The sequence below is a fragment of the Plectropomus leopardus genome, chromosome 15, assembly GCF_026936395.1.
Source record: "Plectropomus leopardus strain MGB_pleo_1.0 chromosome 15, ASM2693639v1, whole genome shotgun sequence".
NCBI lineage: Eukaryota > Metazoa > Chordata > Actinopteri > Perciformes > Serranidae > Plectropomus > Plectropomus leopardus.
Window position 1 is genome coordinate 21306101 of NC_142190.1, and position 27375 is coordinate 21333475.

The 27375-nt window shown below is 40.6% G+C and overlaps 4 protein-coding genes and 1 long non-coding RNA gene across 19 annotated transcripts in view; 3 read left to right on the forward strand and 2 right to left on the reverse strand.

Annotated features, from left to right (window-relative positions):
- The window catches only part of synj1 (synaptojanin 1), a 29546-nt gene extending 22209 nt beyond the window's left edge, over positions 1-7337 (forward strand). For 13 of the 14 annotated variants that reach the window (XM_088088199.1, XM_088088204.1, XM_088088203.1 and 10 more), the window contains 4 exons: positions 385-437; positions 552-741; positions 1433-1755; positions 3679-7337. In XM_088088199.1, the coding sequence (XP_087944325.1) occupies positions 385-437; positions 552-741; positions 1433-1755; positions 3679-4689 (1577 nt within the window). In that variant the 3' untranslated portion in view covers positions 4690-7337. Of the gene's footprint in view, positions 1-384; positions 438-551; positions 742-1432; positions 1756-2060; positions 2085-3678 lie in introns of all 14 variants that reach the window. The other variant, XM_088088211.1, reaches the window with a different exon arrangement.
- Positions 7338-7764: 427 nt separating this feature from the next.
- Positions 7765-10837, forward strand: cfap298 (cilia and flagella associated protein 298). Its single transcript, XM_042499812.2, has 8 exons — positions 7765-7922; positions 8173-8343; positions 8958-9125; positions 9472-9539; positions 9624-9782; positions 9910-10041; positions 10145-10240; positions 10339-10837. The coding sequence occupies exons 2-8, from the start codon at positions 8205-8207 to the stop codon at positions 10447-10449; spliced, it is 873 nt and encodes a 290-aa protein (XP_042355746.1). The 5' UTR covers positions 7765-7922; positions 8173-8204; the 3' UTR covers positions 10450-10837.
- On the reverse strand, positions 10809-21467 carry eva1c (eva-1 homolog C (C. elegans)). Of its 2 annotated transcripts, none has more exons than XM_042499809.2 (8): positions 20961-21467; positions 18841-19040; positions 17968-18091; positions 17584-17736; positions 14906-15049; positions 14166-14246; positions 13978-14082; positions 10809-13475 (listed from the first exon to the last, which is right to left on the reverse strand). In XM_042499809.2, the coding sequence occupies exons 1-8, from the start codon at positions 21073-21075 to the stop codon at positions 13102-13104; spliced, it is 1296 nt and encodes a 431-aa protein (XP_042355743.2). In that variant the 5' UTR covers positions 21076-21467; the 3' UTR covers positions 10809-13101. The 2 variants fall into 2 exon arrangements, with proteins under 2 accessions (XP_042355743.2, XP_042355744.2); XM_042499810.2 differs by having other exon boundaries at positions 14166-14243; positions 20961-21466.
- Positions 15062-26295, forward strand: LOC148187292 (uncharacterized). The gene is made up of 3 exons (XR_015778903.1): positions 15062-16418; positions 21217-21535; positions 26157-26295. It is a non-coding gene; the product is annotated as an uncharacterized LOC148187292 (long non-coding RNA).
- On the reverse strand, positions 23725-27339 carry haus1 (HAUS augmin-like complex, subunit 1). The gene is made up of 9 exons (XM_042499846.2): positions 27191-27339; positions 26923-27097; positions 26188-26323; positions 25741-25875; positions 25447-25570; positions 24587-24652; positions 24203-24274; positions 23949-23996; positions 23725-23852 (listed from the first exon to the last, which is right to left on the reverse strand). Exons 1-9 carry the CDS (start codon positions 27209-27211, stop codon positions 23808-23810), a joined length of 822 nt encoding a protein of 273 aa, XP_042355780.1. The 5' UTR covers positions 27212-27339; the 3' UTR covers positions 23725-23807.
- Positions 27340-27375: the final 36 nt, after the last annotated feature.

A 27375-nucleotide genomic window follows, 5' to 3' on the forward strand; every position in this document is an offset into this window, starting at 1 on the left:
ACGCAGACATCAGACATCTAAGTCGCGTGGGAACATGTTCACAGGCGCTGAGAGGGGTTCGGCAACAGAGTAGTGAAAGAAGAGGTGTGTGCTCTCAAGCTGTGTAGTAAGCATTTGGCTCATAGAACAAGGCCTGCCTCTCCTGCAGACCTCCTGCAGCTCAGGAATGACTGAGTCATCATTTATAATGAAGTCAGCTACGGGCAATTTCTTCTGTCATCAGAAGGGGTGGGTTTGCAGTGCAGTCAGTCGCTAGAGCCTCCCATATTTTTTAACGCCCCTGCTATTCCTTAAATCTCTCCCTGGGGGGCCAACATAACATATACAGTAGTCAGATTCTTTTTTGTTGCTAACGTCCACTTTTTTTTGTCTTAACTCTTTCAGGTCGAGGCCAGGTAGCAGTTGGAGCTCCCGGACCTGCCGGTGTCCCTAGACCAGTGAGTTTACTACCCTGAATATTCTTCACAAAAAAGTCTAAACCATATTTGAAAGATTTTTTCACCCAAATTTGTTAATGTCTCCTTGCTCTCTATTCCCTCTTTGACATCCAGAATATCCCTCCTCGAGCTGGGGTAATCGGTATGCCTCCTCAGTCTCGCCCACCACCACCCTCTCACCCTGGAGCACCCAGACCCATCCCAGAGGTGCATCCTGGGGCCCCTCGGCCCATCCCGGACACCCATCCCGGAGCCCCACGTCCTATACCCAGTGCCCAAGCTAAACCGACTGACTTACCTCTGGGTAAGAGAATTTCTTTTCTCAGGGGGCAGATCAAGGGTTCCCAAACATTCCTATGTGAATATACTGCATCTATAAATACATAAAAATGAGAATTTCTTTGTATTTTACTTTTAATTTTTTATTGTCATCATATATTATCATGTATTGATGACATTTCTTTTTTAAATGAAAAATTATGTGAATAGGTGTGTCACCCAGTGGTACATTAGAATAAAAACTCATATATAATGATAAATAAAGATCAATAATGACAGTAAAAACATTTCGGATCCCATTTTTATATTTAAAATTCTGCCTGCTATTTCATAATTGCATTTTTTTCCTCTGTCATAATTTCAACCGCCCTGCACAGCAACAAAGGGCTAAGAAAAACAAACAAACAAAAAAAGACAATTTCATGTTGCATTAATAGCATTAATTTATGCCCTGGCACCCCTTTTGTAAGATGTCGTAGAAATTGCAATGCACACAGCAAAGGTGTAAAAAATATATATATATTCTGAATATATTTTCCTACTTTTACTAACGTAATAATAATACATTTTAGGACACATAATATTGATAATAATATTAATAATTAACAATTAGCTGTGGCCCACGGGGAGGCCCCCCTCTTCTAAAAATCACTGTACTACTGCTGTAAATGTAATACAGTGATTTTAAGCCTTAACTTTCCTTTTTTCTCACTCAGGTCCGTCTCCCTCAGGTCCTCCTCCTCCAGAGCACCCTGCAGGGAGACCCCAGGTCCCATCACCCATGCAGCCACCCATGCAGCCCCAACCAGCTGCCCCTGCAGCTCAGGCCCAACTCCCAGCACCGATGCAGCCGACACTTCCGGCTCCACTCCAGCCACAGCAGGCTCCTAAAGCCGGGCCGCCTCCCGCCGCCACGGCTGCTGCAGCCCCTGCTGGGCCTCCACAGGGTCTAGCCTCTCCTAAACCCCCGCCACGTTCCCGCTCCTCTCACGCTCTGCCACCGGATGCTGCCAAGTCTGAGACATCCCCAGCTGCACAGGTTGGTGCCAACTTCCTTTTAATTCAATTACTGGAATTTCAGCAACTGCACAAAAAACTAACATTATTATCTTTTGAGTATACTGAGATTTTCTGCTTGCATGTAATTAAATAATGCATTACAGATTCTTGTTCAAATTCTGCTGGTTAGACAAGATATTTTCTGCTAAATTATGGCGAGTATTGGTGGTGGCAACTGCGACAACAACTTCTTTCTGCTCCTTTGTCTCACATCAGATGAGCTTAGTTGTCTGTGTCATTCTTCCTGCTTTTGTCTCTCTGATACATTTGTCTCTCTCTCACAAGCTGGAGAAGCCCTCAGGGTGACAGGTACTTTATATTAAACCACCTCTTTGTCTCATCCTCCATAGCACAACAGTCCTCTGCTCTGATGCTATTACCTGTCATACATGACACCCAGTAACCTCCTCGTCTCTCATCTCGTAGATTTTCCTTCCTTTTACATCTCCTCCTAAATTAATTTAACCTGGATGTTTTTAATCCACTGCAAGGCAATGCATCGTTCTGTGTTCGGCTCACAAAATGGAGCATTCTTTGTCTTCTTTTTGTCCGTCAACATATCAAACCATAAATGATGTGGAGAAAAAAAAGACTGACAACAAAATGTTTTGTTGTTGGCCATTTTCTCCTCCCTCACTCGTCCTTTCATATCTGCTCAAAGTGGTTCATGTGTTAAGAGTGAGCACATATGCAATGACATAATTTGATTTGGCATTTTGTTGAATTTGTATAATTTCGTTTGTCTGTGTTAGAGTTAGTGTTTGCATATGGACTGTGATATACACATCTGCAGAAGTCAGTGTGTTTAAGTCGGCTAGATTAAAGGTACCCTGTGGAGTTTTTGACCAAGTATGGATTAATTAATGCCTGTCATACACCAAACGACTTTGAAAATGTGTCCAAAAAAAACCCCGAAATTATCTCGCCTTTAAGGACAATGTGAGTTTTCGGTCACACAAGATTTTGAAAAGACTGCCGATCTGCAAGGCTACAACTAGATTTCTTTTCATTATTTCCCATCCTGCTCTTGGTGGAAAATATTGCACCGGACTCCTTTAAAGAAAAATGACAAAAATAATTCTTTGCGTGTCCGTATAAATATGTAGCTCTAGAAACACAAGATTAAAAGCGTCATAACTCGACAGTATTCTTGTCAATTCTGTAACAATCTAATTTATAAAAATGAACTGAATTTGCGTACAAACTTTAATTTTTGAATTTTTTTCGCCTCTACCAGCCTCTGATGTAAGTCGCACTTCTTTAGTTCGAGGAGACCTTTGGATCAAGACGCGAACGGTTTCTAAAATGAAGATTTCTCATTAAAATAAAAACTGGTTGGTGGATCAGAAACACACAGAATTCAACAGAAACTCTTGTTCACTCCACAACTCCACCAGTTTCTTCTTTTCCACAGTCCAAGAGAACAAAGACAGGTTCATGTTCTCGAGCCTTCCCAGAGTCTCCGATATGTTTGCTATCTACCCAGTTGTTCACGCCATTGTATTTCAATATTTGCATGGGCTCAGACTCGAACCATACCATAATAATAAATATGTTTTGTCCTGATAAAGATGACAATAAGACTGGTGTAAGACCGCTTGGACTGAGTTTTATGACCACTGCGTGCACCAACACTCATGATTGTAGTCCAACATTGCAAGTTTGTCCTCCACGCTTGGATAGTCGTTTGGTGTCGGGGTGACATAGGAAGCGCCGGATGTAAATATACAACTGTGTCTTTGCAAGAAAGCTCCAGTGGGTATCTTTAAATTTTCCTGTGATTTTAAGAAAGACGATTATAATAAATTAACTTATGGACCATTAGTTATAAAAACACATTAGCTCATGATTCATAGTTTCCAACAGCATCTGTTGTGACAGCTGAGTGTGTTTTCCTCTTCAGACTAATGGACTGAATGGAATCCAAAGAGAAGCACAATGGAAGCCCGACCCCTTCGACACACTCGCTTCTGAGTTCCTCTCGTCCTCCTCATCCTCCTGGCAAACCACCCAGTCCTTGACCAGAGGCTCCTCGCTGCGTACTCCCCCCTCAGTTCCTGTGTCGAAGACGTCCAGCACTCTCCCTTCATCCCTCTCTTTCCAGTCCTCCGCTCTGTCAGACCTGCAGGCACTTGAATCGTCATCCTCTTCCTCACTTTCCACCCCGTCACCGCTTGCATCTGCCCTGCTCCCGCCTCCTCCAGTGCCCTCTCGTAGCCGCTCACATGAGACGCTGCGTGCCTCCCCCGGCCCCGTCCCGATTGACCCGCTTCCTGCCCGACCCAGCAGCACCAATCCCTTCACAGGACCACTGGCGCAGCAGCATCAGCAACGCCGCGCACTCACCCCAGACTTCAGCATCCACTGCCCCGCCCCGACGCCAAACATTCACAGGACCATGTCTGCTCTTACTCAGCCGCTCATCCCCACCCCTGCTCCAGCATCTGCTGCACCCACCTCCCAGCTCCAAAGGACCACGTCCCCGTTTGGACCATCGTCCACTTTGACTCCTACACCTGCTCCTCTGGCCCCCCTCGCCCCACCTACTGTCCCCGCCCTGCCTCTGGCACCACCCTCATCCCTTCCGCCTTCCCTCGCGCCTCGTCGCCAGCCGCCTCCCCCAGGAGGGAAACCAACTCAGCAGTGGGTCACGTTTGATGACGATTTGGATTTCAAACTTCCAAACAAAACACCACAGGCCCCCATCTTCCCCTCCAGTTCTTTAGTGTCCCAAAGTAAGACTCTGCCCTCCCGCTCTGTGTTTGACTCAGAGCCCGACTGGTTATCCTCGGCCCCTTCAGCATTCCCAACTCTCCCTCCCCCCATCCCAACTAGAACTGTTCCCAGTAACCCAGCTGTCCCAGAGGGAACCAGCGATAACTGCGTCTTCCCAAGGGAGTCCACAGAAAGATAGGATCACTCATAATATGTAAAGGGCATATCCAGATATGTATAGATCTATGATAAATGTGTATATGTGTGTGTGTATGTACAAAAGAGACAGTATTTAAGAAGTATAGACCAACCCCCCTTCTGAATCACAGGAAAGGATTTATATCTCGATCAGTAACACGAAAAGAGCTTAAATCTATGTTCTAACTTTACCACAGAGATGTTTGCCTGTGCCCTGATATTAACATTTATTTTAATATGAATCCTTCTGATGTTTATTTTTTATTCATGGCAGCAAACATGTGCCTGTGTCTACAGTATAGAGTTACATAAAGTACATCTTTACGCACAAATCGTGTTTAACCACCTGTGCAATATCAAGACATTTCTGTGTAGTCGTGCAGCACACTGCATTCGCCTGCAAGGTTCAGTGTTGGCTGGCTGCATTCACTGACGCACCGTGTTTCATATCAAACACTTTGACTGACCTGCACATCAGAGTGGCATTCTCAGAGGAGGGGTAATCTTCTACTTTCTCAGCTCTGTGCAGTAGAAGGCTATGCACTGCAGGTTGTACATTTGCTCCCAAAGTAGTTGTTGTTCCGTTCTTTTGTGTCTGCAGGGTGCACATTGAAAAGTCATATTGTGTGCTCGCTTTTATGATGAATGTACTTTATGTTGCACTGGGTTTTGTCTTCGCTTCCTTGCTGACAACGCAGCGTGACCGGCAACAGCACGAGTCAGTGTCACAATCAAAGTGTTCGCTGCCGCAGGACTGAAGCTCTGTGATGTCGTCTCATCCACTTGATAGGAAAACATTTTACTATCTATTCAGCCATCGTTCTCCGTCTATGGGCTGTTACGCTTAGCTGAATATATTTTGTAGCTCTATATCAAAACCTATACATAGTTATTATGTATTCATGTATGTTTTCAACATGGGAACTACTCGCTAAATGTGCGTACGTGTATTTGTGATGACCGTATCGGTGGTTTGCACAATGTAACCGATATGCACTGAAAGGCTGTACGTGGTCTCACGGTTGTATTCTTGCTGATGGCGACGTGACAGAGATGAGAGCCTGCGGATTGAACAGACATCCTCTCCCACCTCCATAGTGTTTTGATCCTTCTTAATTTATCCACAGCATTTAACCACACTATTGTAAACTCAGAGAATGTGGCACGTGTGATTCTGGTCTGTTGACACGGCAGCAAGGATGCGTAATAATAAGTGGGTACTTTTTTTTTTTTTACTTTAACTTTTGTTTATTGCAAAAGCTTTTAATTTCCAAGAACACTTACTCTAAATAATCTATTGTTGATACTGTGGTGAGAAGTGATGTGTTGTGTTTGAGGTGCATATCGTCCGTTGTCGTGTTTGACAGTATTTGTGTTTGGATGTGAGTGTGTGTACAGAGTTAAGAGTGGAATATCGGAGCTTTTCCTGCAAGAAAGTCTTCTCTTTTTAGTGCACACAGATTCTGAACTAACAGCCACTGTATTTACGGCTGTAACTCTATTTCCACTTTTACAGCCTGCCAAGGGCTGTGGAGTGGCATCACTTTATTGCAAAAATGTTGACAATATAAGAAGTTTTTTCCACAAACCAACTGAGAGTTCCCCCGTAGCAACACTAATATAACATTGTCCGACACCTTGATTGAATACACAGACTCACTTTACGCTCAGATGCATCGACAGATTATCATTTCCAGTTGAGTATTTGTTGTGTCCATCCCAGGCACAGTGTGGCCCGCATTCCAGACAGTAGCGTGATTTGGGTGTCAAACTCTTCTGAGTGTTTGCCGTCCAACTGTGATATCTAACCCATAGCTGTCTCCTCCAGTTGAGAGTAACTGTTACTGAGCCTCGCTGATTTCGTAACATTCATGAGGTGTGTGGTGTTTTCAGAGATGCTGTGTCAGTATTTTCCCCCTGTACTACCTTACTCTTTACTGCTGTTGAGTTGTAACGGTCAGCGTCAGTGTCGGCAATGATGACGAGCAATAGTTTTGCAAAAAGGATCAGTGAGAGTACAATCCTCCCAAACACGACACATGCCGGCTGTTGTGATGTAATCAGATGTTGTTTCTCCCGCCAACTTCCAGAAATGATGTACAGGCTGAAATGTCTTTAAAGGGTTTAATGGTTCATGGAGGATAAAACATCTGACCCAAGTACCAGCTAAATAATGCTTCTGCGCTTAAACACAATGTAAAATAAGAAGAAAAAATGTGTTCTCTGCACTAAAAGCAGTAGCTATCAATGTAAGCAAGTGTATCCGGTTGCCTTTGCTTACATGTCGATGTCATCTCTAAAATGCATTTATTGTGTTATCCAAATGTGTGCAGTAGATACTGTATCGGCATTAACAGTAGGTGACTAGCCAGCGCTTTGTGTCATGTCATGGTCAAGATGAGATTTTATAGGAAACAAATTGCTCCTTTTGTGAGGTCGGTGTCCCCTTTTTATGGCTATAATCCATAGTAAATAACCGGTCTGTGTTGTTGAACATATTCTGTATGTATTAAAGAGAAAACATGAAGCTGCGATTCGTGTTAATATCCAACGTTCCATATTTTAAGTGCACAGCTGATTGCACATTTATGTATGAAGCAGTTTATGTTGTATGTATGTATGCAAAAATAAATGTAAGTTTACCCTGAATGTTTGTTTGTCTTCTCTGAGTGAAGGCTGTAACTTTATTGTACATCATGCCCTGCTATGATGCCTTTCAGCAGGGCGCAAACATTTCTATGGAGAAAGGGTGTAGGTTTCCTCTCAACACTGGGGGGAACACATGAAATGGGGTGGTAAGAAATATTTTGAGCATAAACATTTGGTGAATTTTTACACACCACTTTGTGCTTTTTCTGCAATAATTTATGATGTAAATAAAAATCCTGCCCTACTTTTATTTTTAATCATTGGGGGTAACAAATGCACATATTCTAAATACTGAAATCTACACCAATGTTACTATGGAGTGTACCGACTAGTTGCACGCATATGTTTGCTCCCTATTGGCCACAGTGATACCTTTATATACCATTAGAGGGCGGCAATACTGCTTACATTGTTCTAACCTGCCATTAATTGTTCACACGAAGAAGAATCTGAACCTTCTCGATTAGAGTCCATGCTAACTACTACGATACATCCATGATGCTAACGTTAGCTCGTAATGTCACCGGTTGTAAACAAAGTGTGAGCTGAATCTCATCATCTTGTGCCTGTCGTTTCACTCCATAGGTAAGTGTGACCATTCTCAGTCTCTGTGGAGAAATTACCCGTGAAAAGGGTGAGCCATTGGGTGTAAAACAGCAACGTTAGCTAAGTATTTAGCTTTCTGCTTTCAGGAAGTGTCCGCACACTACAGTTGCCATGGTTACACTGTTGCCCTAAAGACCCCGGCATTGCTTTTACGAGCACAAATCTTCGTCTATTTGTTATTCAGCTGCAGAGTCGCATTACACTCTAATCCCAAAAACGTGTCTTTCAGCGGGTAAAGCTTCGGTGAGCTAATTTGTGAGGATGGTGCAGCTGCATGTGAAGCGTGGAGACGAGAGCCAGTTTCTCTTCAGCACCGCTGTGGACGCGCCTCTGGACGCGGTGATCCAGCAGATCACAGCCATTTACAACGCAAGACTCAAAGTGGACAGAATATGTTCAGGTGAAAATGACACATTTTTCGTGTTTTTAGTTTGCTTAGTCTGTAGTGTGGTTGATTGTTTCACCTGTGAATTATTCTGTCAGTGTGCACACTCACACATCTTTTATTACTATTTAAACAGAGAAAACTTATTGCTGGAAACATACCACTAGCCTAGTTTAACTGATGAAGCACAGACAAAGAAGTAATTATCCACGTTTATTAGGGTGTAACAAGAATGTGTTATTATTGTATTAATTATTGTTATTATTATGGTATTATTGTACTGTAGGCCAAGCCAATTATCAGGGCCAATATTTGGCATTTTGCCGATTATCGTGAATATTATTATTATTCACATTTGAATAGTCATAATCTGTATTTATGCAATTTGTTATATATTTGTATATATATTATATATTATATTATTATTGTATTTATTATATATTTTTCCTCCAGTCACTCAGGGAGGCTCAAGAAATAATATTTGTAGCTCTGGGGAGGGTAATGATATACAAAAAAAAAAAAAAAAGAAAGAAACCAGCCACCACCCTACTCTGATAAATAAACAAGTCCCTAGGATCTGTCAGTCTAGTAGGATTCATTGATTTGCTTGTTTATTTATATGCCCTCAGAAATCCCAGAGCTGGCAGACCATGGCATCACGCTGCCACCCAACATGCAGGGGCTGACAGAGGAGCAAATTGTGGAGCTGAAACTGAAGGATGAATGGGAAGACAAATGCGTACCCAGCGGAGGGCCAGTGTTTAGAAAGGATGAAATTGGAAGGAGGAATGGACACGGTGAGACTCTTGACTGTAGGCTGTGTAATTAAACAAGAAAATAATTCTAAACGCGTGGCACAGGTCCCTTTCATATGTTTGTTGCTTTGATCTGCAAACTGTGAAACACCTGGACAGAGATTAGCCCTTACTATATCCCTGATATTGAATCCCTTGTGTGATGTGCAAAAATTAAACAATGTTAATCATTGTAAGTAGTTTATTTCCTTGCCCGAGTTGATTGTGCATCCCTACTGTTGATCACATAGACATATACCGCTGTAACAGCTTTTTAAAGAGGTTCATTTTAATGTCCAGGGGAATGATTTTTGGTAATCTTACAATCCACCTCTTTTCCTTCTACCAGCTCCAAATGATAAAATGAAAGAGGTGTTGATGAAAACAGTGGAGGAGGCAAAGGCACTGATCTCCAAAGTGAGTATCAACAAAAGAAATCTTTATCTTGTTCACTTAGGGTCAGAGCTTTCAATGTAATCTGTCTCTCTCATTATCTTTCAGAAACAAGTTCAAGCTAATGTTTGTGTTACCATGGAGATGATAAAGGAAGCCCTGGATCCGCTAAGGGGTGCAGTCATGATAGTGTACCCCATGGGGCTTCCTCCTCATGACCCTATCAGGATGGAGTTTGAGGACCGGGAAGACCTATCAGGAACACAGGTAAACAGCTAAACCTGTGTTGGTAATCAGTTTTTTTTGGCAGCTATGAAATTAGTTTTAGTCAACAACAAGGGCATACACTCCTTCATTCCTCTCTATCTGCCCTCTCCATCTGTCTGTACCTCAGGCATCTCTGCAGGTGATCACAGAGGACGAGTGCCAGCTATGGTGGGCTGCCAAAGAGATGCAGAGGGGGAAAAAACTGCAGGACTACATCGGCAAAAATGACAAGACGAAGCTGGTAGTCAAGATCCAAAAGGTGAGAGCCATTTCAGCCACTCTGAAGAGAGTGTATTTGTTCTTTTATGTTTTGTGTTTGTTTTTGACAACTACTGGAATCCATTTGTTGCTGTTCCCTTTAGAGAGGAGAGGGGGCGCCAGCGAGAGAGCCTCTGATCACAGATGAGCAGCAGAAACAGATGATGCTGCATCACTACAGGAGGCAGGAGGAGCTCAAGGTGAGGGAGACAAAACACTCGGGAACTTTCAAATAGGCGTCTACATTAGAAATCATGTTCCCATTATGTGCCTTTCTAACCTTTGTCAACATTTGCAGAAACTGGAGGAGGCAGACGATGATAGCTACCTGGACTCGGAGTGGTCAGACAGACAGGCCCTGAAAAAACAGTTTCAAGGCCTCACCAACATCAAATGGGGACCGCGGTAAAGACCACTGCTGCTTAAATTCCCACCTTGGAGCTGCTGCTCTCACCTGCTCCTTTACAGCTCTATATGCAACTGACCGAGATGCCTTAATATCACAATACTGAAACCAGTTTATTTGCTGTGTTATTTGAGTTCTTCCAGCAAGAATTGTACACAACAGATAAGTTCATATGCCTCGAAGTAGTCACTGGACTGAAACATGAAGAAGACAGATGGAGAAATTGTAAGACAGAACAAGAAATGATGTCACGTGGAGGCTGATGTTAGATAAACCTGTTTATTTGAAGTTAAATCTGATGCCTGTGTTCATTTACCAGTTGTTTTCACCCTGTTGTAAAGTTATAATTAAATTGATGCTGTGAAAAAAATTAAAGCTCAATGTAAATGTACTTTCTGTCGTTATTGTGTGGGGAAAAAAATCAAATAGAGCAGTTTTTCTGGGTTGACATTCAACAATATTAAGAGGTAGTGAATCAACTGGAAAAGTTTTACAACCCTTGGATTGCAGGGACAAGGATGCAACACCTTTCCTCTCTTTGTCTCCCGTCACTGACACACACACACGCACACACACACACACCTCTGCGAGTCGGAGCTGCTCTGAGGCAGGAAGTTGCCACATACTAGATGATCGTTCCAGCTCTTGTCCAAGCACGGACAAGGAAGCTGTAGAGTTCAGAGTGTTTCGTTCACTGAAAGGTTGAACTGTTTGTACGTGCTGACAGAGCTGATGCAGTGATTCAGAGAGGAGCATTTCAAGGAGCAGTGTATTCTGGATCTACAGTGTGAACAGATGGTAACTACAACAACCACTAATGAAGTAATATGGTTAGGAAAACACTTTACTGCAGCTATTTTTGTTAAGGAAAGCAACACTTGACTCTTATTAAGCCTCAGATATGACCGTGATGAAAAGGCTTCATTCTTGAGTTAAAACCCAGAGGGAGTTGGGAACAACTGTGTATCGTGGTCCCTCTAGAAAAACTGAAGGTATTATGGCAGATCACTGTCCCTGAAATGTTCTTTGCTTTGTAGTAATATTGTCAGTGTCACTGATAAAGCTGCTATTTGTCCCCTAAAGGATTAGTCCATACAGAACAGCGCCTTAGATTACCTTAGATGTTGAAACTAAAATATTTAAGGTAACCACAATTGTACCTCCACATAGTTGCTTCTGCAGACCTCTAACATTTTCTACAAATATTATAAAGCGTCTTCTTCTAATCAATGTAATCTAATTGCTGCTCAACAGAAAGGGAAAAGATTGAAGGTGCTGTTATTTATAGGTTGTTATGCAATGATTTTACTGGTCCGGATCACCTGAGATCAATTTGCGCTGTTGTCACTGCTGTATGTGTGTTGTGTGGTGTTGTCCCTTTTTTTTCTCCTGCAGCTCTGCCCAGGTGTGCTGCATCACCAAACGAAGTGCATTGCTCAGTGAGGTGCACCTGGCCTGGGAAGAAGCTGCTTAAAAGCTCCTGTTCCTGCAGCAGAGGAGAGAGGCTTCTGGTGTTGTTGATGCCTCTCTGCCTGGAATTATTATTGTCTTGTTTGCATGGATTTAATCTTTTATAAGGTGTCTTATGTGGTTATTTGGGTCAGAGATGGAGTGTTGTTCGCCCCATAGGGCCACTTTGGGGTGTAACAGCTGTATGTGGCCCATGAATTAAAAAGTCTTACAAGGTGGTTTAAACCATTGCACAAAGCTTCCCCATATGACTACACCAATGGATGTGTTGCTCAAATTACTAACTAAGGTAGGGCTGTTGCCTTAATCTGTTAGTCTATTGTCAATTTGACCTTAAAGCTTGATACTGAATTCAGTTAATTTTACATGAAAACCTTTTCCATCATCTATGAATTGCTGGTTCCAGATCAACACACTCCTATTATTCCATCTTGTGGCACTCCACAGACCACCTTTATCCTCTTACTGTCTCTATTATGCAATGTCAGATCACTTTCTTACTAAATTTAAAGCAACACCAGCCTGTCCTTGTGATGTTGGGGCAAATATATACACCACTGACTGCATTGGTTGGTCAACTTTAACAGCAACTCACTGTAGCAGCAGGCACTGTTAAAAACTGCATTAGCCCCTGTTTGTCGCCTGGATACTGTGGTTGAACCTTTACATAATGAACCACATCTTGATACAGGGTCTCTAAATAACAACTTCTTTTGTTTTTTTCTCCCCATTGAAGAGGTATTTTGGGGAGTTTTCCCATATACTGTACACATTGTAAAGGCAGATTTGTGATATAGAAATAAAACTGAGTTAACTTAAATTTTAAACGGCAGCTGTGTGACTTCCTTCAAGACCAGTGATTTTACCCTTTTTGTGGTACTGTATTTCAACCCAAAGTCCGAGCTTCATTCGGTGGTGGATGTGAAAAAATACAACATTTAAACAAATACAGAATTTATGTGACCACCCATTTTAAATCATTAAACCCTGTTAACCCTTTAACTGCTGTTGGAGTTTCACCCAGACATTACATTCTTCACAAACTGACCTGCAGAAAATGGCAAAACACACAACAAACTGCTTTACAATGTAAAAAAAAGTCTCTTGTTAATAATCAAAGGCTGGGAGCTGCTGCAGAGGATCCTGAAAAAAGGTGTGAAAAGCATCCATTAAGTCAGAGTGTAGTTAACATGAGCTGCCGTTCAGATAGGCATTCATCCGTATCTCCTGTATGATCATATCCCTGCGCTCGATCCTCTCCGCCCGCTCAGCTGCCTCGCTCACATAAGTCACTTCCTCCCAGTCATGTATCGCCTTCCTGTCTGCGGCTGAGATTAGAGAGCTGTATGTTCCCTGTTCCTCATCATCTTCTTCTTCCTCATCATCGTCGTCATCATCCTCCTCCAGGTTAACAGCCTGGCTTCGAGACTTGGGTGTGAGTCTGTGATCTTTGAGCCCGTGCCCTCTGCAGGTCACCGGGACTGACACAGCCAGCAGTGTGAGCAGCAGGCCAATACACACGCTGGAGGTGAACAGCAGCGCTGCCATTTCTGGATGCTCTGTGAGGGAAATAAAGGAAAAATTTCTAAAACATGGATTAGATTCTTTCCACTGCTGACATTAATCAACTCCAGTTTGGTTGAAATACACCCTTCATTAACCCTTTACTAAATAAAGTTAGACAGGAAATTTAGTAATCAAAAACAAGACAACAATACAAATTCAAAAGACATTAAAACAAAATATATAAAAACAAGTATCATCTAGCAATTAAGTATCAAAATATAACAACAGCATAAGAGGCACTCCTATAAATGTCATGACAAAGTGCCTTCACATACACACACCCACTCCAGCCAGAATGAAGAAGCTGAAATGCACTATTTAAGGGATGGGGACAGTCCTGAGGAATGGAGTCTGGTGAGATTTTTTAGCTTTTTTTCTGGTTAAACAAAAGGATCTTACTCTTTAACCATAATGTTTCTGTGGAGATCCTTTCCATAATGTTTTCAGACACTTATAATAACAATCCGAGCCTGACAGCGGCAAAATAATAAGTACCTTTAATGTAGGCGTAAGTCAGGAGAGAGTTGCTCATCATCGCTCCTGAGTTGTCTGGTCTTCTTGACCCTTTGGGGAAAGGCTGCTCCAGATCTGCAGGAGGAGCTGTTGTAAATAATCATAATTATGATGTCAGCTTAAATGGCAAAGAAAACCTGGATGTGTAACAGATGGCATGATGCAGTTACCTTTTTCTGTATCCACAGCAGGAGATGAGGTGGAGGTGAACATGGAAGGGTCTGCCTCTCTTAATAAAGTTTTCGGTACTACTAGAAGAAACACAGAGGAGTCTTTATATTGCTGTTGACAAATTAATACAGAATTGGTGACTGTGTATTGGTGATTCTGAAGCAGACCATTCCTCATCACAACACTTTCCAACACCCAAACTTCTGCATAAACTGGGCCCACAATAGAGTTAGACTCTCAAATTATGAATATAATACATTATTCTGTCCAACTGTGCTGATAACTGGTCTGCAAGGTTAACACACATTGTTTTGTGCTTTCTGAAGCCAACAGAGTCAGTCAGAAGAAATCTTTCAACATCAGGCTGAAGTCAAACTTCCAAACTTTGATGCATGAACAATGTTGCTGCATGACCTCACTGGCATTTGTGCCAATCGCAGGAAGTTTACCAGGATGCCTGCCTCAACCCACAAATCTGAGCTTACAGTCTATTATTTCCTGCTACCGTGTTGTTGGGTGTGATATCACGAGAACAGCTGATAAGCAGATAAGAATCCGCAATAAGAAACTACATGTTCACTCACAAATTCACATAATGAATAAGGCAAAAACAAAGCCAGACATGACGCGACCTATCTATAGAATATTATCACGTGAGCTTGTTTCTATTTTAAAACCTCTCATTTATCAACAGGCTAGTAATTGTATCTTGTGAACGAGGAAGCAGAGAGAGTCTTACCACAAGAATAGACCACACTGAGGTACTTCCTGGTTCCTGGAAAGCAGGGGTCCCTAAAGGTCTGGTTGCTGACAGCAACAGCACACTTCTGTTTGCTGTAGCAGGATTTGGACACCAAGTGTACGGCCTCGTGGTTCAGACAATCTGTACGGAACAGCAAAGAGAAACCCAGAGAGCAAGGCTTTGAATAAGACTGAAGATGATAAGAAGTTTGTGTGTGTGTAATGCTCACTGAACTTCAGGAAAAAGCTCACTGACATGTACTTCAGTTGCAATAACCACTGATTTAATGTTTTACAGGCGTTTGGATGTAGTTTAACCTGACAAGAGTTTTCTTGTGCTGTATCAGACGACTTAAACTAGCATTTAAACCTCTGCCTGGGAAAATTGGTTTGATTTCTGTCAGAGACACAGAAAAAAAAGTAAGACAACTTGGCAAGAAATGTCCAGAAAACTATATTTCCAATTGTAATTAATTAGAATTTAAAAAAGAGAAAATATTTTTAAAGGAAAATTCCTTTTTCTTTCTTTCTTTCTTTCTTTCTTTCTTTCTTTCTTTCTTTCTTTCTTTCTTTCTTTCTTTCTTTCTTTCTTTCTTTCTTTTTGCTTATTTTTAAGTAATTTTCTTGTGACTTTTTACAAATTTCATACTAATTTTTGGGCCAATTCTTGTTTAGTTGCTTGTCACACTTTTCCCATTTTTTAAAAAGAAATCAAGTCAATTTGCTCAGGTTTCAAAGGGTTAACTACAATGAAAGCACTTATTTTGGCAGCCATGTAAGCAAATGCTTAACTCATTTTTGCATATTCTAAAGCATTCGATGATAAAGAAGGCACTTGAAAGCATTACTGTATGTCAAGTTATTGTCAAATATGTGTAATTTGGTAGAATTAACAAATGACAGTAGAATCCAGTCTGTATCTGACACCCTTCCTAAAGACCTTTTTAAAAACTGACATTGATTTATCAGAAAAAGCACAGGTGTACACAATAATGTTAACAATGGTTGGGGGAAAACCCAAATGAAATGCAACCATTACTGATGTTATTAGTGAGATCTGTGAGATTTCCTACTATATGATATCAAAATATGCTGTGGAAAGTAGCCCACTGTATATTTTTGCCTGTGTTTCCTCTTAATGTAGGCCACATTTCACATAAATAACCTTTTCTTTGTTTTGTAAAGCTAATTTCTGAGTTTTGTTAACAACTGTTCCATAGGACAGTTATTCGTGTCACCATCTGCCTCTTTCACAGAAGACAACTTGGCATGTCAAGGTAGGAAAAGTACAGATGCAGTTAATAAAAGTAATGATGACTAAATTCCATTTCTCTGCTTTGGTTTCAGAGTCCTGGTGCATGCTGGCTCACAGTCACACTGGGACACTTGACAGAGCCGTCGTTAATGTGATTGGTAACACCTGGGATTTTCCTGCCATGAAGTCTAACGCTGCATTCACATGCCTCTTAGATGGTCCCATCCTGAGTTCAGAGGCTGTTCCTTCGACTTTGGTGAGTTTTTGAGCTTTAATTTGTAATGTGGAAATAACATGGACGTTACAAAGAAAATATATTGCATTTTATTGTTGAAGCTTTATATTACAAAGTGATTTTGTCCAGCCTTCTTGCTGCACCAGTACATCCCTTAAATTTAATAAAGCATTGCTTTACCTGACTTATACTAATAAATAGCTTTTTTAACTCATCTGGGTCACCTTTATGTGGACAGCAACGGTGATAACCTAAATACGTATTAAAATATACTAATAATATGTTTACCATCATCCAAACATTTACTTTTGTCTGCCAAGTTTCTGCATAATATGTCAACAATGGTTTAATGTTGTTTTGCATGTTTTTGTCGTCATTATCTCTGTCTTTTTTGGCCGTTTTGTGTCTCTTTGTGCTTGTTTTGCCCATTTTGTGGTTGTGTTGTGTCTCTTCGCAGTTCCTTTAAAAATCTTTGTGGTCCTTTTGCCTCTTTGTGGTCATTATGTTGCCAGTGCATGTTAATTTAAGTGACATTTTGCATGAGGAGCCCAGGGGGGGCCCTGACACTTTGTACACTTTTGGGACCACTGGCAATGTGGAAAAAAGACTAGAACCATCTTATCTTTTACACAACTTATCTTTAACTGGGAAACTTGGATATTACAGAGTCATTGTTAACACCTGTGATTTTTCGTTCTATGAGGTCTAAATGAGCCGTATACAATACTTATTTTAGTAGACACTACTTAGTGGATACATTAACACACTCAGAAAATTCCAACACTCTAATAACATTATTATAGTGCATTTTATAAGTAAATATAAGTAAATACGGTGTTACAGTGAAAACAGCCACTTTGTTTATAACCACGTAAACACATTTCCTGCATAATCTGATTTAATGAAACATCATCAGCACTGCAAAAAAAGTCACCAAATAGTGCTGCTAATTAAAAAGCCATGGTGTTGTTTGTTTACAGTAATAATTCTAAGGTTTCAAAAATAATAAAAAAAAATATTAAAGTCAATTAAAATGCTATATATTGTCTGTCAGACTAGTGAAACCTGTGACTTACAGTTGATAACCTGTTGGGCATTTTGCAAGACATTATATTTTTGGTTTTACTCCTTGCCTTATCAGAGGAATATTAGACTAAGACTGAGACTGAATATCCAGTTGACTTACCAAATGGGGGTGGTCTCGTCAGGTGTGAGGGGCAGATGTCGGTCTGGCCCAGACTTCTCCCATAGACAGCTGCATAGATGTTCAGAAGCTTGGGGGGCTTACAGCGCAGGGTCATCGTCTCCCCCTCACACACCACATGTCTTTTGTGTTCAGCTGAGCGAGGCGAAAAAAAAACAATAAGGATGAAGAGGTGATTGCAATGGGAAACTGAGGGGTTAGGACTGGGGAAAAGGGGAGGAGATTTTTGTGTGTAGCTGTGAAGCTTTTTCAGGGTATTCCACCTGTAAATGTGTGTGAGAAACCGATGCTGAAACCAGGACGATGAATTGAGTGGGAAAATAAAAAAAAGGTAGAGACAAATGGGAATAGAGCTGCTGGACTCACTTGGTTTACACTTGTAGTCCACGTGGAGGTATTTGGTAGTGCCAGGGCAGGGGTCCTTCCCAAACAGCAGGTGGTTGACAGGCAGCTGGCAGTCTCTGTGGCTCTGACACTCTGACAGCAGCTTCTGCACAGCAAACATCACCGACAGTCAGCATTTACAGCAGAATGACGCACTAACTGGCTGACAAATGGAGCACAGAGGTTAAACCTTTATAAATATAACAATTAAACAGCAGTCATTCTAGTATGCTTTCACTTATTTACCTGCAAACTAGTTTCTTGGCTTGTTTATTTAGGTTAGGTCAGGTGACTTTATTTGTACCCATAGGTAGATTTGATTTATGTATTACCTTTTAAGCATTTTGTGATTTATTAAAATGATTTATAATAATAATAATAATAATAATAACTTTATTTATATAGCACCTTTAAAAACAGAGTTTAGAAAGTGCAGACAAACAAGACAAAGCAGAAGCAAGAAGGGTTTCTTGCAGAGGCAACATAGTTATAAGAGCCTAACAATAATGCAAAACTAAGGCCAGACAAAATAAGTAGAAATAATCAAGAGAGAACCAATTACAAACAAAAACAACCCTTTCAATAAGAGTAAATACAATTCAAAGAATATTAGCAGTAAACAGAAACAATAGTACTAATAATAGAAATAAACAAGTAAAGTTTTTTGTGTTTTTGAAAATCTTCTGGCTAACAATAAAAATAAAATAAAATAAATAAAAACAGCAGTCATCAGCAAAAAAAAAAAAAAAAAAACACATGAAAAGAAAGCATCTCCAATAAATCACCTAAAACTCTCCTTTACACAAGTGGCCCAATAAGACTGAAAGTGCTGCATATCTCACACATAAAATGCACCTGTAGAGCAGTAAAAGCTGAACAGCTGTGGTTGCCGGCTCTGAGCGAAGGGTCTAGGTCTGCGCTGCACAGACGTGCATCACCATTCCCGTAGAAGGCAGACTGGATGGAGATGGTGGAGTGGCGTGGACAGTGGAGACGCAGAGGCTGTCCGTCACATGCCTGAGCAGAGTGGCTGGTGATGATCCTGGACAGGTAGTCTGTCACACAGAAGGAAGTGGTTAGGCTGCACTACACATGGAAACATCAAGATGCATTAAAGGGACACAAATGTTTACACATGAAGCTCAGTTTACTGGTCATGGGGAGTATGCTTAACCTGTAGACATAATGGTTTAATGCACTCTGTGGCTCTGGAGGGAGCATTTTAAAAATTAGGGGAAAATAACTCTATGATGCCATCAGGGTTAACTTAGATTGAGTGTTAGAATTTAAAATTTTAATGGAAAGCCTGCATGACAGACTGGAGATTTGGGGTTTAAAATATGGTATTGAGTTATAGGAAATGTAGGATGTTATATGTTTGGAGCTTGGCCCACAGAGCGTAAAGTTTGTCCATTTTCACCATTCTTAGTGTTTACTCTGTCTCTTGTGAGCCCCGAAATTTTTCAGAAGTGCAATTCAAAATCGCTGGAGTATTCCTTTAAATCCACTTAATCATTTTAAGGACAGACAACCACAAGAACCTTATAAAGGGAGGAAGTGCCCCCAGGGGCACCACTAAATCCACTATTCGTTACAGTGGTGGAGATAGACACAACAACTAATAAACTTGATTGAAAATGGATTTTAACTTTGAGGCAACTTAATACCACTGAAAAACTGTTTTGTTTGTTAATATTTTTTTTAATCTGTGGTTTCGGATCTTTCTTTTTTTTTTTGGCCTCTTTGGAGCTCCCTTGGTTGTCTCATGTTGCTTTGAAAACTCACCCCTCAAACTACTGACTGCCAGATCTCTTTCCTTGGTGCCAAACTCCGCCAACTGGCTTTCAACCCAATACGACCCACCTTTGTTGCGTGGTGTCAAGTAGATGCGATTAAGTTACTTCTGATTCAGTCTTGGGGTGTTTACATTATTTGTCTTATTTATAGGGAGCCGTACAAGCATTTGCCCCAGGTAAGAGATGCGCAAAAGTCCCACCTCCCACATTAGCAAGACACACAGACTTCTTTTGTTTTGTTTTTTTTTTGATTGTCTTTGTCATCATTAGCTTTCTTTTTTGTGGTTTTGTGTGTCTTCGTAGAGGCCACTTATATCTCTTTGAGGTTATTTTGTGTTTTTTTGGTTGTTTTTGTGCCAATTTGTCGTTGTTTCGCCGATTCTGTGGTTGTGTTGCATGTCTTTGCAGCTCCTTTAAACATCTTTGTGGTCTTTTTACTTTTCCTTGTAGTCATTATGTAGTCAGTGTGTGTTAATTTAAGTCACATTTTGCATGAGAGGGCCAGGGGCCCCCCTGACACTTTGGGCCCTTGGGACTATGCCAGGTAGGCCAGTTCAGTAATCTATTCTTCCTTGCAAGACTAAGAAGTGATTGAAATAAATTAGATGGACAGTTTGGACTATAACTACAGAGACAAAACACAAAATAGGACATGTATTTTATTCCATCTTGTGAGGGGCTCATTGCATGTCTGCTGCAGAAACTGACCCTGATGGAGACCTGTGAGTCACAACGCGCTGGTCATTTTAATCTTTAACGCCATGTACAACAAAGGCATTTCAATTCTTGCACAAACCTTACAGTGTGTCTTGCATCACTTTTGAAGGAGACTTGCATTTTATATTTTTTGATTAAGGGTCATGTAAGATGGAATAAACACTACTAATGCAAAAAAAATTAAAATAAAACAAAATACAATAAAGTAAAAGAGGCACCACAAAGTCTGTGTGTCTTCCTCCTATGTATGAGAGGTGGTGGGGCCTTTTGCATATCTGAGCCCAGGGGCCCCTTGTCTCATTATCCGCCCATGATTATCACACCATTTAGAAAAGACCCATATGAAATATATATAAAGTAGCAACACTTTCTCTGATATTCAACCATAATGATTTACCCCTCTCCTTCTCCCAATGCACCACCACATCATCATCATCATCATCATCACCATCACCATCTTACTTGAGAAGTCAGCCAGTCCACTCACACGCCTGCTCCACAGGAGTAAAGTCAGGTAGAGGAAGCTGTGGCTCCAGTCTAGTCCGTGGCAAGGACGCGTCCAGCTCATGACTCGCATCACCTGTCTCTGAGATCATATTAAAGAGACTGGAAAATTCACTGCAGGCTACAGGACTTTATGAAAATCCACACCAAAGCTTCATCTTCTTATAGCCTTGTTCTTAAAGCCACCGCTTTATCCATTCCTCTTTCCTCACAGGAAAAATCACCGATGAAGCTCAAAACAGAGCAGCGCCTGTGCGCCTGTGTGCTGCTGAGTAAGAGCAGCTCCTGTCCCCCCGCAGCACTGGACCACAGAGGAGCTTAGAAATAGCAGCTGCGCAACAAGTTGCTCCAAACTGACAGACGAGGTGATCAATCCGCCGCGTGGTGACTTTGCTGCCGTTCAACGCCGCAGATTTGTGAATAGATGCATGTGGAAACTGAAATCGACTTACAGTAACAGCTGAGTGGGAATTATGGAGTGGGCGTGGCAGATAAAACTATTTTAAAAGGGAAGAGGGGCGACACACTCAATGGTATGACGCACTGGCACCACCTTTTATTTTTTTCTCCGCCATGAGGCACATGTTTACTTTTTGGATTATGGCAAAACGCTTCCATTCTGTGAGGTTTCTCCTGTGCGTGTCTTCTCCACTAGAAACTACAACTTTGTATGTTATGTAGTTTTTATGTCTTAACCTCTACACACTTTTAACGATTTGGATTTCTTTCTATTATTTAGTTAGATGTCATCAATAAGTCCTTAGGTGCGTTTTCCCCCTCTGTGGACATCTATTTTCATTATTATTTTTATGTTATGGGTTTGTTTTTAATATGTGCTATCCATCTATCTATCTATCTATCTATATGATTATAAATATCTATATCTATCCTATATCATCTGTATCATCGATCTCTTTCTATAACATATAAATATCTATAGCAATCTGTGTTTATCTGTCTCTCTTTATATATATATATATATATATATGTGTGTGTGTATATATATATATCTCTAACATAATAGAATTTATTAATATCATAGCAATCTGTCTATATCGGTCTCTCTCTCTATATATAATTATAAATATCTACAGCTATTAATATACTTGTTTATCTCTATGTATGTGTATATGTATCTATATATCTTAATGTATCCATGTCTCTCTCTTTATCTATCTGTGCATCTCTTTATATGCATCTATTTCTGCTATATCTTTCTACGTAGCTACATCTGTCTATATCTGTCTGTCACACTGCATAGTATCTGCCACACATTTGTATTAGTGTAGAGTGGAAGAGATACTCAACATATACTCAGAAGACAAAGAAAGCACTGGCACAGCATTTTTGGCAAATCTTTTATTCAAGAAAGCAACTCCAGAAATAGAGGCCAAGATAGTGGTAGTGAACAAAAATAGACATTACAGCATTAATGATGCTCTCTGTGGGTCTGTGTGTCCCAAGCTGACTTCAGTGAATGATATTTTGATTCTGTTTCTTTTCATAAACTGTCGATGCCCTAACCGTGGTGCCTTTGAATAAAGCAGGGGGCCTACTGGGTAAATGGCTCCCCAGCCCACATCCATGACCCACTCCATGGTAACCAGTCAATCTACATGTCAGACTGCAGCGTAGAACTACAACAGTCAGACTGACAGAGACGTTGGGGTCTCCACGCTCGGCTCCACGGGGGGAAGAGTGGCAGGGGGAGGAACTGAGAGGTGATATTTTGCATACAAAGTTGCATAGGAGTGGTTCCATTCTCTGTACATTAGCTTTAGGCACCAAGGGAGTGGCTGCAAGCCCCCTTTCATGTGCTGTTATCCCTCTAAAGCCTGAGGAATTTTGTTGTTGAAGTTAAGAAGTTTCTTGCACTTTAAGTTTTTTAAGACAAGGGGATAACAAATATACAGTAAATGCAGCGCCCATAACATGATTCCATTAATGCCTTAAGCTATGGTGAAAAAAAAATGAAATATGTAAACCTATAGAAAGGAGAAATAGAAAAACATAATTTTTGTCCCATCATGATGCTGACTCATGTCAGCAATTCTTGTTGATGACATAAACTTCTTTACAATATGGTAGAGATTACATAAGGATAAAATATGTAACACAATACAACTATTAGTGTTTATTTTGTTGCTTTTTGAAAAAAAAAATAAGAGTTGCCATAAAGACAAGCAAAAACATATTGTGTTAACTAAATAAATAATTACTGCTGACAACTAAGGCCACTCGAAAAAACAAAAAAACCCTAAACCTCGTTGTGTTTGGGCAGACAGATAATGGATAATCAATATGCCATTATCAGAGAGACTTTGATCAAAGAAAATTTCTCACGACATGCTGTTGAAACTTGTTCAAATTGGGAACACAACTACTCGATTAGATAGGAGTGACTCCAAAATCAAGACAAAACATTTGATTAGTGTTAATGATGTTTTGTAACAAACAGGAAGACGGGGAGATAAACCAAACAGGTCCATCCAAAGGAAAGATTTACATTTTTTCCTTAACGATGGCTTGGATCACTCGCATATCAAAATATTTTCAGTTGATTTCTTTGAAAGCACAAATCTTTCAAAGAAATCAGCTGCGGAGGAACACACAATTCTAGTCTCAGGAGGTTGCTTTATTTACTTTACAACATTCAACAGAGGGAGACAGTTATTTTGAAATAAGGAGTTGGCTGTCGCAACACAATACAAAGATTCCCAAAGACAGAGAAACAATTAGTTTATTTTTCCAAACACAAAGAATTTACAGCTCAAAATGGGACAGATTTTAACTTTATAAACATCTTCACTTGAAATCCATATTCATCTCAAACTGTGAATCAAGTGCAGCCTGGAATTGAGGAAACACAATGACATTAAAAATAAAAGAAAAACAAGTAAGCAACCACATATCAACCATCACCTAACCAAGTATTACGATACTCACCAATTCTCTTTTTGCTTCTTCTATTTTCACTTGAGCGAGAGAAGGGCTCTGTTGTGGTTTAGAAGGAAAAAAAAAACATTTCATGAAGTCGAATACACAAACATAAAGCTGTTTTGAAATATCTGTCAAGTTGGTATAATTAGGTCTAAATATAGATTTTCTCCCCAAAAAATGCCATGATAAAAATATATAGCATGATGTGAAAGTGCTGTTGGATGTTGGACTGTTAGTGGTTAAACTGAAAACAAACTCACTGGGCTTAAATCCATGTAAGGCTCCAGTTTCTTTTTCAGGGGGATTATTTCTTGTTTCAGCGCTGTGGTTTCCTACAGAGAGAAAGATAAGACGACACATTTTAACCCTAAAAGTGAACCAAAGCGTTGTATTTTCATTCGGCAGGCAGGGCAGCTTTAACTGTACAGCACATTTCATACAACAGGGCAATTCAAAGTGCTTTACAGAGCAATACAATACAAAAACATAATCAAGGATGCCGATGTACAATTAGAGTAGAATATAAAAGGTCAAATTTGTTACTAAATTATTAAAAAAGATTATTTACAGGGATATTAAATGAAGTTTTAAATAAGTTTGCATTTTCATGCTGCTTAACTTGTACCTGTAACAACTAAAATTACCTCAGAAAGCTGCACAACAGCTTGGTGTGTGATGGACTTGTCCATGTTCCTGGATACAAGTTGAGCCTGCAGGATTGACAGAAGAGAATTAAACATTCAGCCGAGTCCCATGAAGCTGTGTCCAACTGCTGACGGTGATATTAGTGTATCTGCTCTCTCCTGACAATGATACCAGTGGCAATAACTGTTGGACTGTCTGCAGCATCATCTTGTTGCTCTAGTAACTTGATGCCCAAATTATATCCGGGTCAAACTACACTCTGTCTTTTTTAACAAAATAAAATGTGTAACCCCACAGAGGAAAGAACCACGGCTCACCAGGAGGTTATTTGCTGTTTTTCAGAGAGCAATTTCGGCATCTTTGGCATTTTTTTTCTGTGGCAACATCATTGAGCAATGAACGATAAATCTGCATAGCATGTTCATCATCAAACCCTTAAGTTTGTCTTCTTTCCTATTGCTAGAGTGTTTTCTAGTAGACTCTCTTAAGACTACCCTCTCCATCGTTCACCCTTCTAATTGAGTATTTTTATGCCGTTGGCTATTTGATTTTTTTTTTTTTTGGCATGTGTTGATTGCAATTTTCTCATCCTGGTGGCTGAAGACACCAATAATCAATGCCTCTTTGGGCTGCATAACAAGTTGTCATTAGTACAATTTTTCTTAATTTTCTCATCCAGAGCAAAACCTCCCACTCGGATATGATTACGTGAAACAAAACAGGCTGAAGTGTAGAAGAAGCACTCTAAATATCTGGGCATTATCATTTTTAACAGCGGCATAAATTTAATGTTGCAATGCACAACATAACTTGCATTATACAGTTATTACACATAAACAGGTCTAATGCCGTGACGTACCTCTGCCCTCTCCCGTCTGCTGCTGAGCTCTTTAGCCTTTGCAGTCACAAAATCCATGTTGAGCAGTCGTTCTTCTGCTTTAGCACTCTCCACTGCTTGAGTTTTGACTGTTTTGTTGATATCCCTAAAGACAAGTTACAGATATAGTAAAGTATGTGGCAACAAATGCTGTATGTCTGCTGTGACTGGATTTTAGCAAGTGCCTACATGAAGAAGTAGTTTTTAGTTTTTACTTGCTACAAAGCAAGGCCACGGTCAACATGCTAAAGTCATCCTCGACATCCATGTTCTTACTCTTGTAAGTTGCTCCGCAGCACCAGAGTGGCACCGAGTCTCTTTCTGACGGCCCGCAGTTCCCTCTCAAGTCTCCTGTTTGACTTTTCTGCCTCCAGGAGTTCGTTGGTGAGGTTGTTCACCGCTGGCATGAAGCTAGGCGAGACATAAAGCTGTTAATGTGAAATCCTTTAATGCTAACTTTCCATCAAGAACAATACTGATGAGAAACAATAGAAAAACAACAAACTTAAAGTGCAATTTCTCACAAGTGTAACTATCTTCCATGTGCCATTGATGAAAATATTTTTTAACTGTTGAGTTTTCACCTTGTTCTTTCACTATTTATATTGCTCTTGTTGCTTGCTTATATTGTACACACATCTCTGCTGCAGCAATGCAAATTTCCAAACTAAAAAAGGATTATCTTATCTTAGAATAGACCACAAGAGTGCAGCGACGGTGTACCTGCCCAGTGACGTGTCTCTGACTCCAAGCACCATGGCAGTGTCCACCAAAGCAGACAAGTAGTCAGAGGCAGGCTTTGACAAGCTTGCACAGGACAGACCAACAGCTTGCAGGAGAACATCACGGAGGTGAGCACCTAGACGGAGGAAACACAGTCAAGTTGTGCTAAAGTTCTGTGAAGACTTTGTGGTATGAGCTGATGGGCTGTCTTACATTTGACACAGCTGGGTACAGTGAAGTGGATCATGTAAAAACAGAATCAGCCCATTAAAGATCTGTAACAAGTTGGATCTTTTGCCCATCACTTAGTCGTACTCATTAACCCTTTGAAACTGGAGCAAATTGGTTTAATTTCTTGCAAAAACATGGGGAGAAGGCAAAGTGCTTAAAACATATTATAACTCTGTAACACAATTTTAAATATGTAAGAGGATAATTATAAATATAGTTTTTCCCGAGCTTTTTTTGTTTCCTTTGGCATTTTACCGAACTTTATTTTAATTTATTATTTTTGAACCTATTAATTTCTTGCAATTTGTGTAACATTTCTAACCAAGGTGCTCATAGCTTTTTTCCCCCTTTTTTGTTCAGGGTTCAAAGGTCTAAATACTTGCTGAACGCAGCAGAAAGAAGTGATGTTGCTCCAGGTTTCAAAGGGTTAAATAACAGACACTTTGCATAAAAATTGACAGTGTTAAGTTCACTTCGCTCCTCTCCTGTCTGTCAGTGTCCCACCTTCAGCCTGATACTCGGAGGCTTTCTGTTTGAGGTCCTCTGTGAGGACAGCTGTGTCACTGCAGCGGTCTTCACTGGACTGAGCCAGCTGGTACAGGATGTCCACTGTCCTTGTGTTGACCTCAAAGTGTGGGACCGGCTGATCTCCAAACACTGAGCTGAGCCAGCTGTTCACCTGAGGAGCGACATCAAGCAAGATGTAAACAAGAACCAACGGCATTAACTTATGACTTAATTAACTTGTATGGTCGTGTTATAAAGACTTTACCTTCTTGATTTTTTCACACATGACGAACAAAAAGCATCAGACACCACAACGACTAACTTCTTAAAACATTTAGGTGATCCAGCAGTCCCAAAAGGCGACAACAGTAAAGTTTTTTCCTCTCTGGTTTCGCGCCCCTAAAATCATTCTAATAACTTCCGGGTTGCAAGCAAACGAGAAGACGGAGC

Bases quoted from the DNA above. Each gene is read 5' to 3' on its own strand.
- cfap298 (XM_042499812.2), top strand. From the start codon at position 8,205: ATGGTGCAGCTGCATGTGAAGCGTGGAGACGAGAGCCAGTTTCTCTTC. The intron at 9,540-9,623 runs GTGAGTATCAAC...ATTATCTTTCAG, and splicing joins CAAAGGCACTGATCTCCAAA to AAACAAGTTCAAGCTAATGT. The intron at 10,042-10,144 runs GTGAGAGCCATT...TGTTCCCTTTAG, and splicing joins TGGTAGTCAAGATCCAAAAG to AGAGGAGAGGGGGCGCCAGC.
- eva1c (XM_042499809.2), bottom strand. From the start codon at position 21,075: ATGCGAGTCATGAGCTGGACGCGTCCTTGCCACGGACTAGACTGGAGC. The intron at 18,092-18,840 runs GTGCATTTTATG...TTTGCTGTGCAG, and splicing joins CAGCTTTTACTGCTCTACAG to AAGCTGCTGTCAGAGTGTCA. The intron at 17,737-17,967 runs GTGAGTCCAGCA...CGCCTCGCTCAG, and splicing joins GGACTACAAGTGTAAACCAA to CTGAACACAAAAGACATGTG.
- haus1 (XM_042499846.2), bottom strand. From the start codon at position 27,211: ATGTGTGAAAAAATCAAGAAG. The intron at 24,275-24,586 runs GTAATTTTAGTT...TTCTCTCTGTAG, and splicing joins CTGTTGTGCAGCTTTCTGAG to GAAACCACAGCGCTGAAACA. The intron at 23,853-23,948 runs GTGAGTATCGTA...CCTCAATTCCAG, and splicing joins AAGAAGCAAAAAGAGAATTG to GCTGCACTTGATTCACAGTT.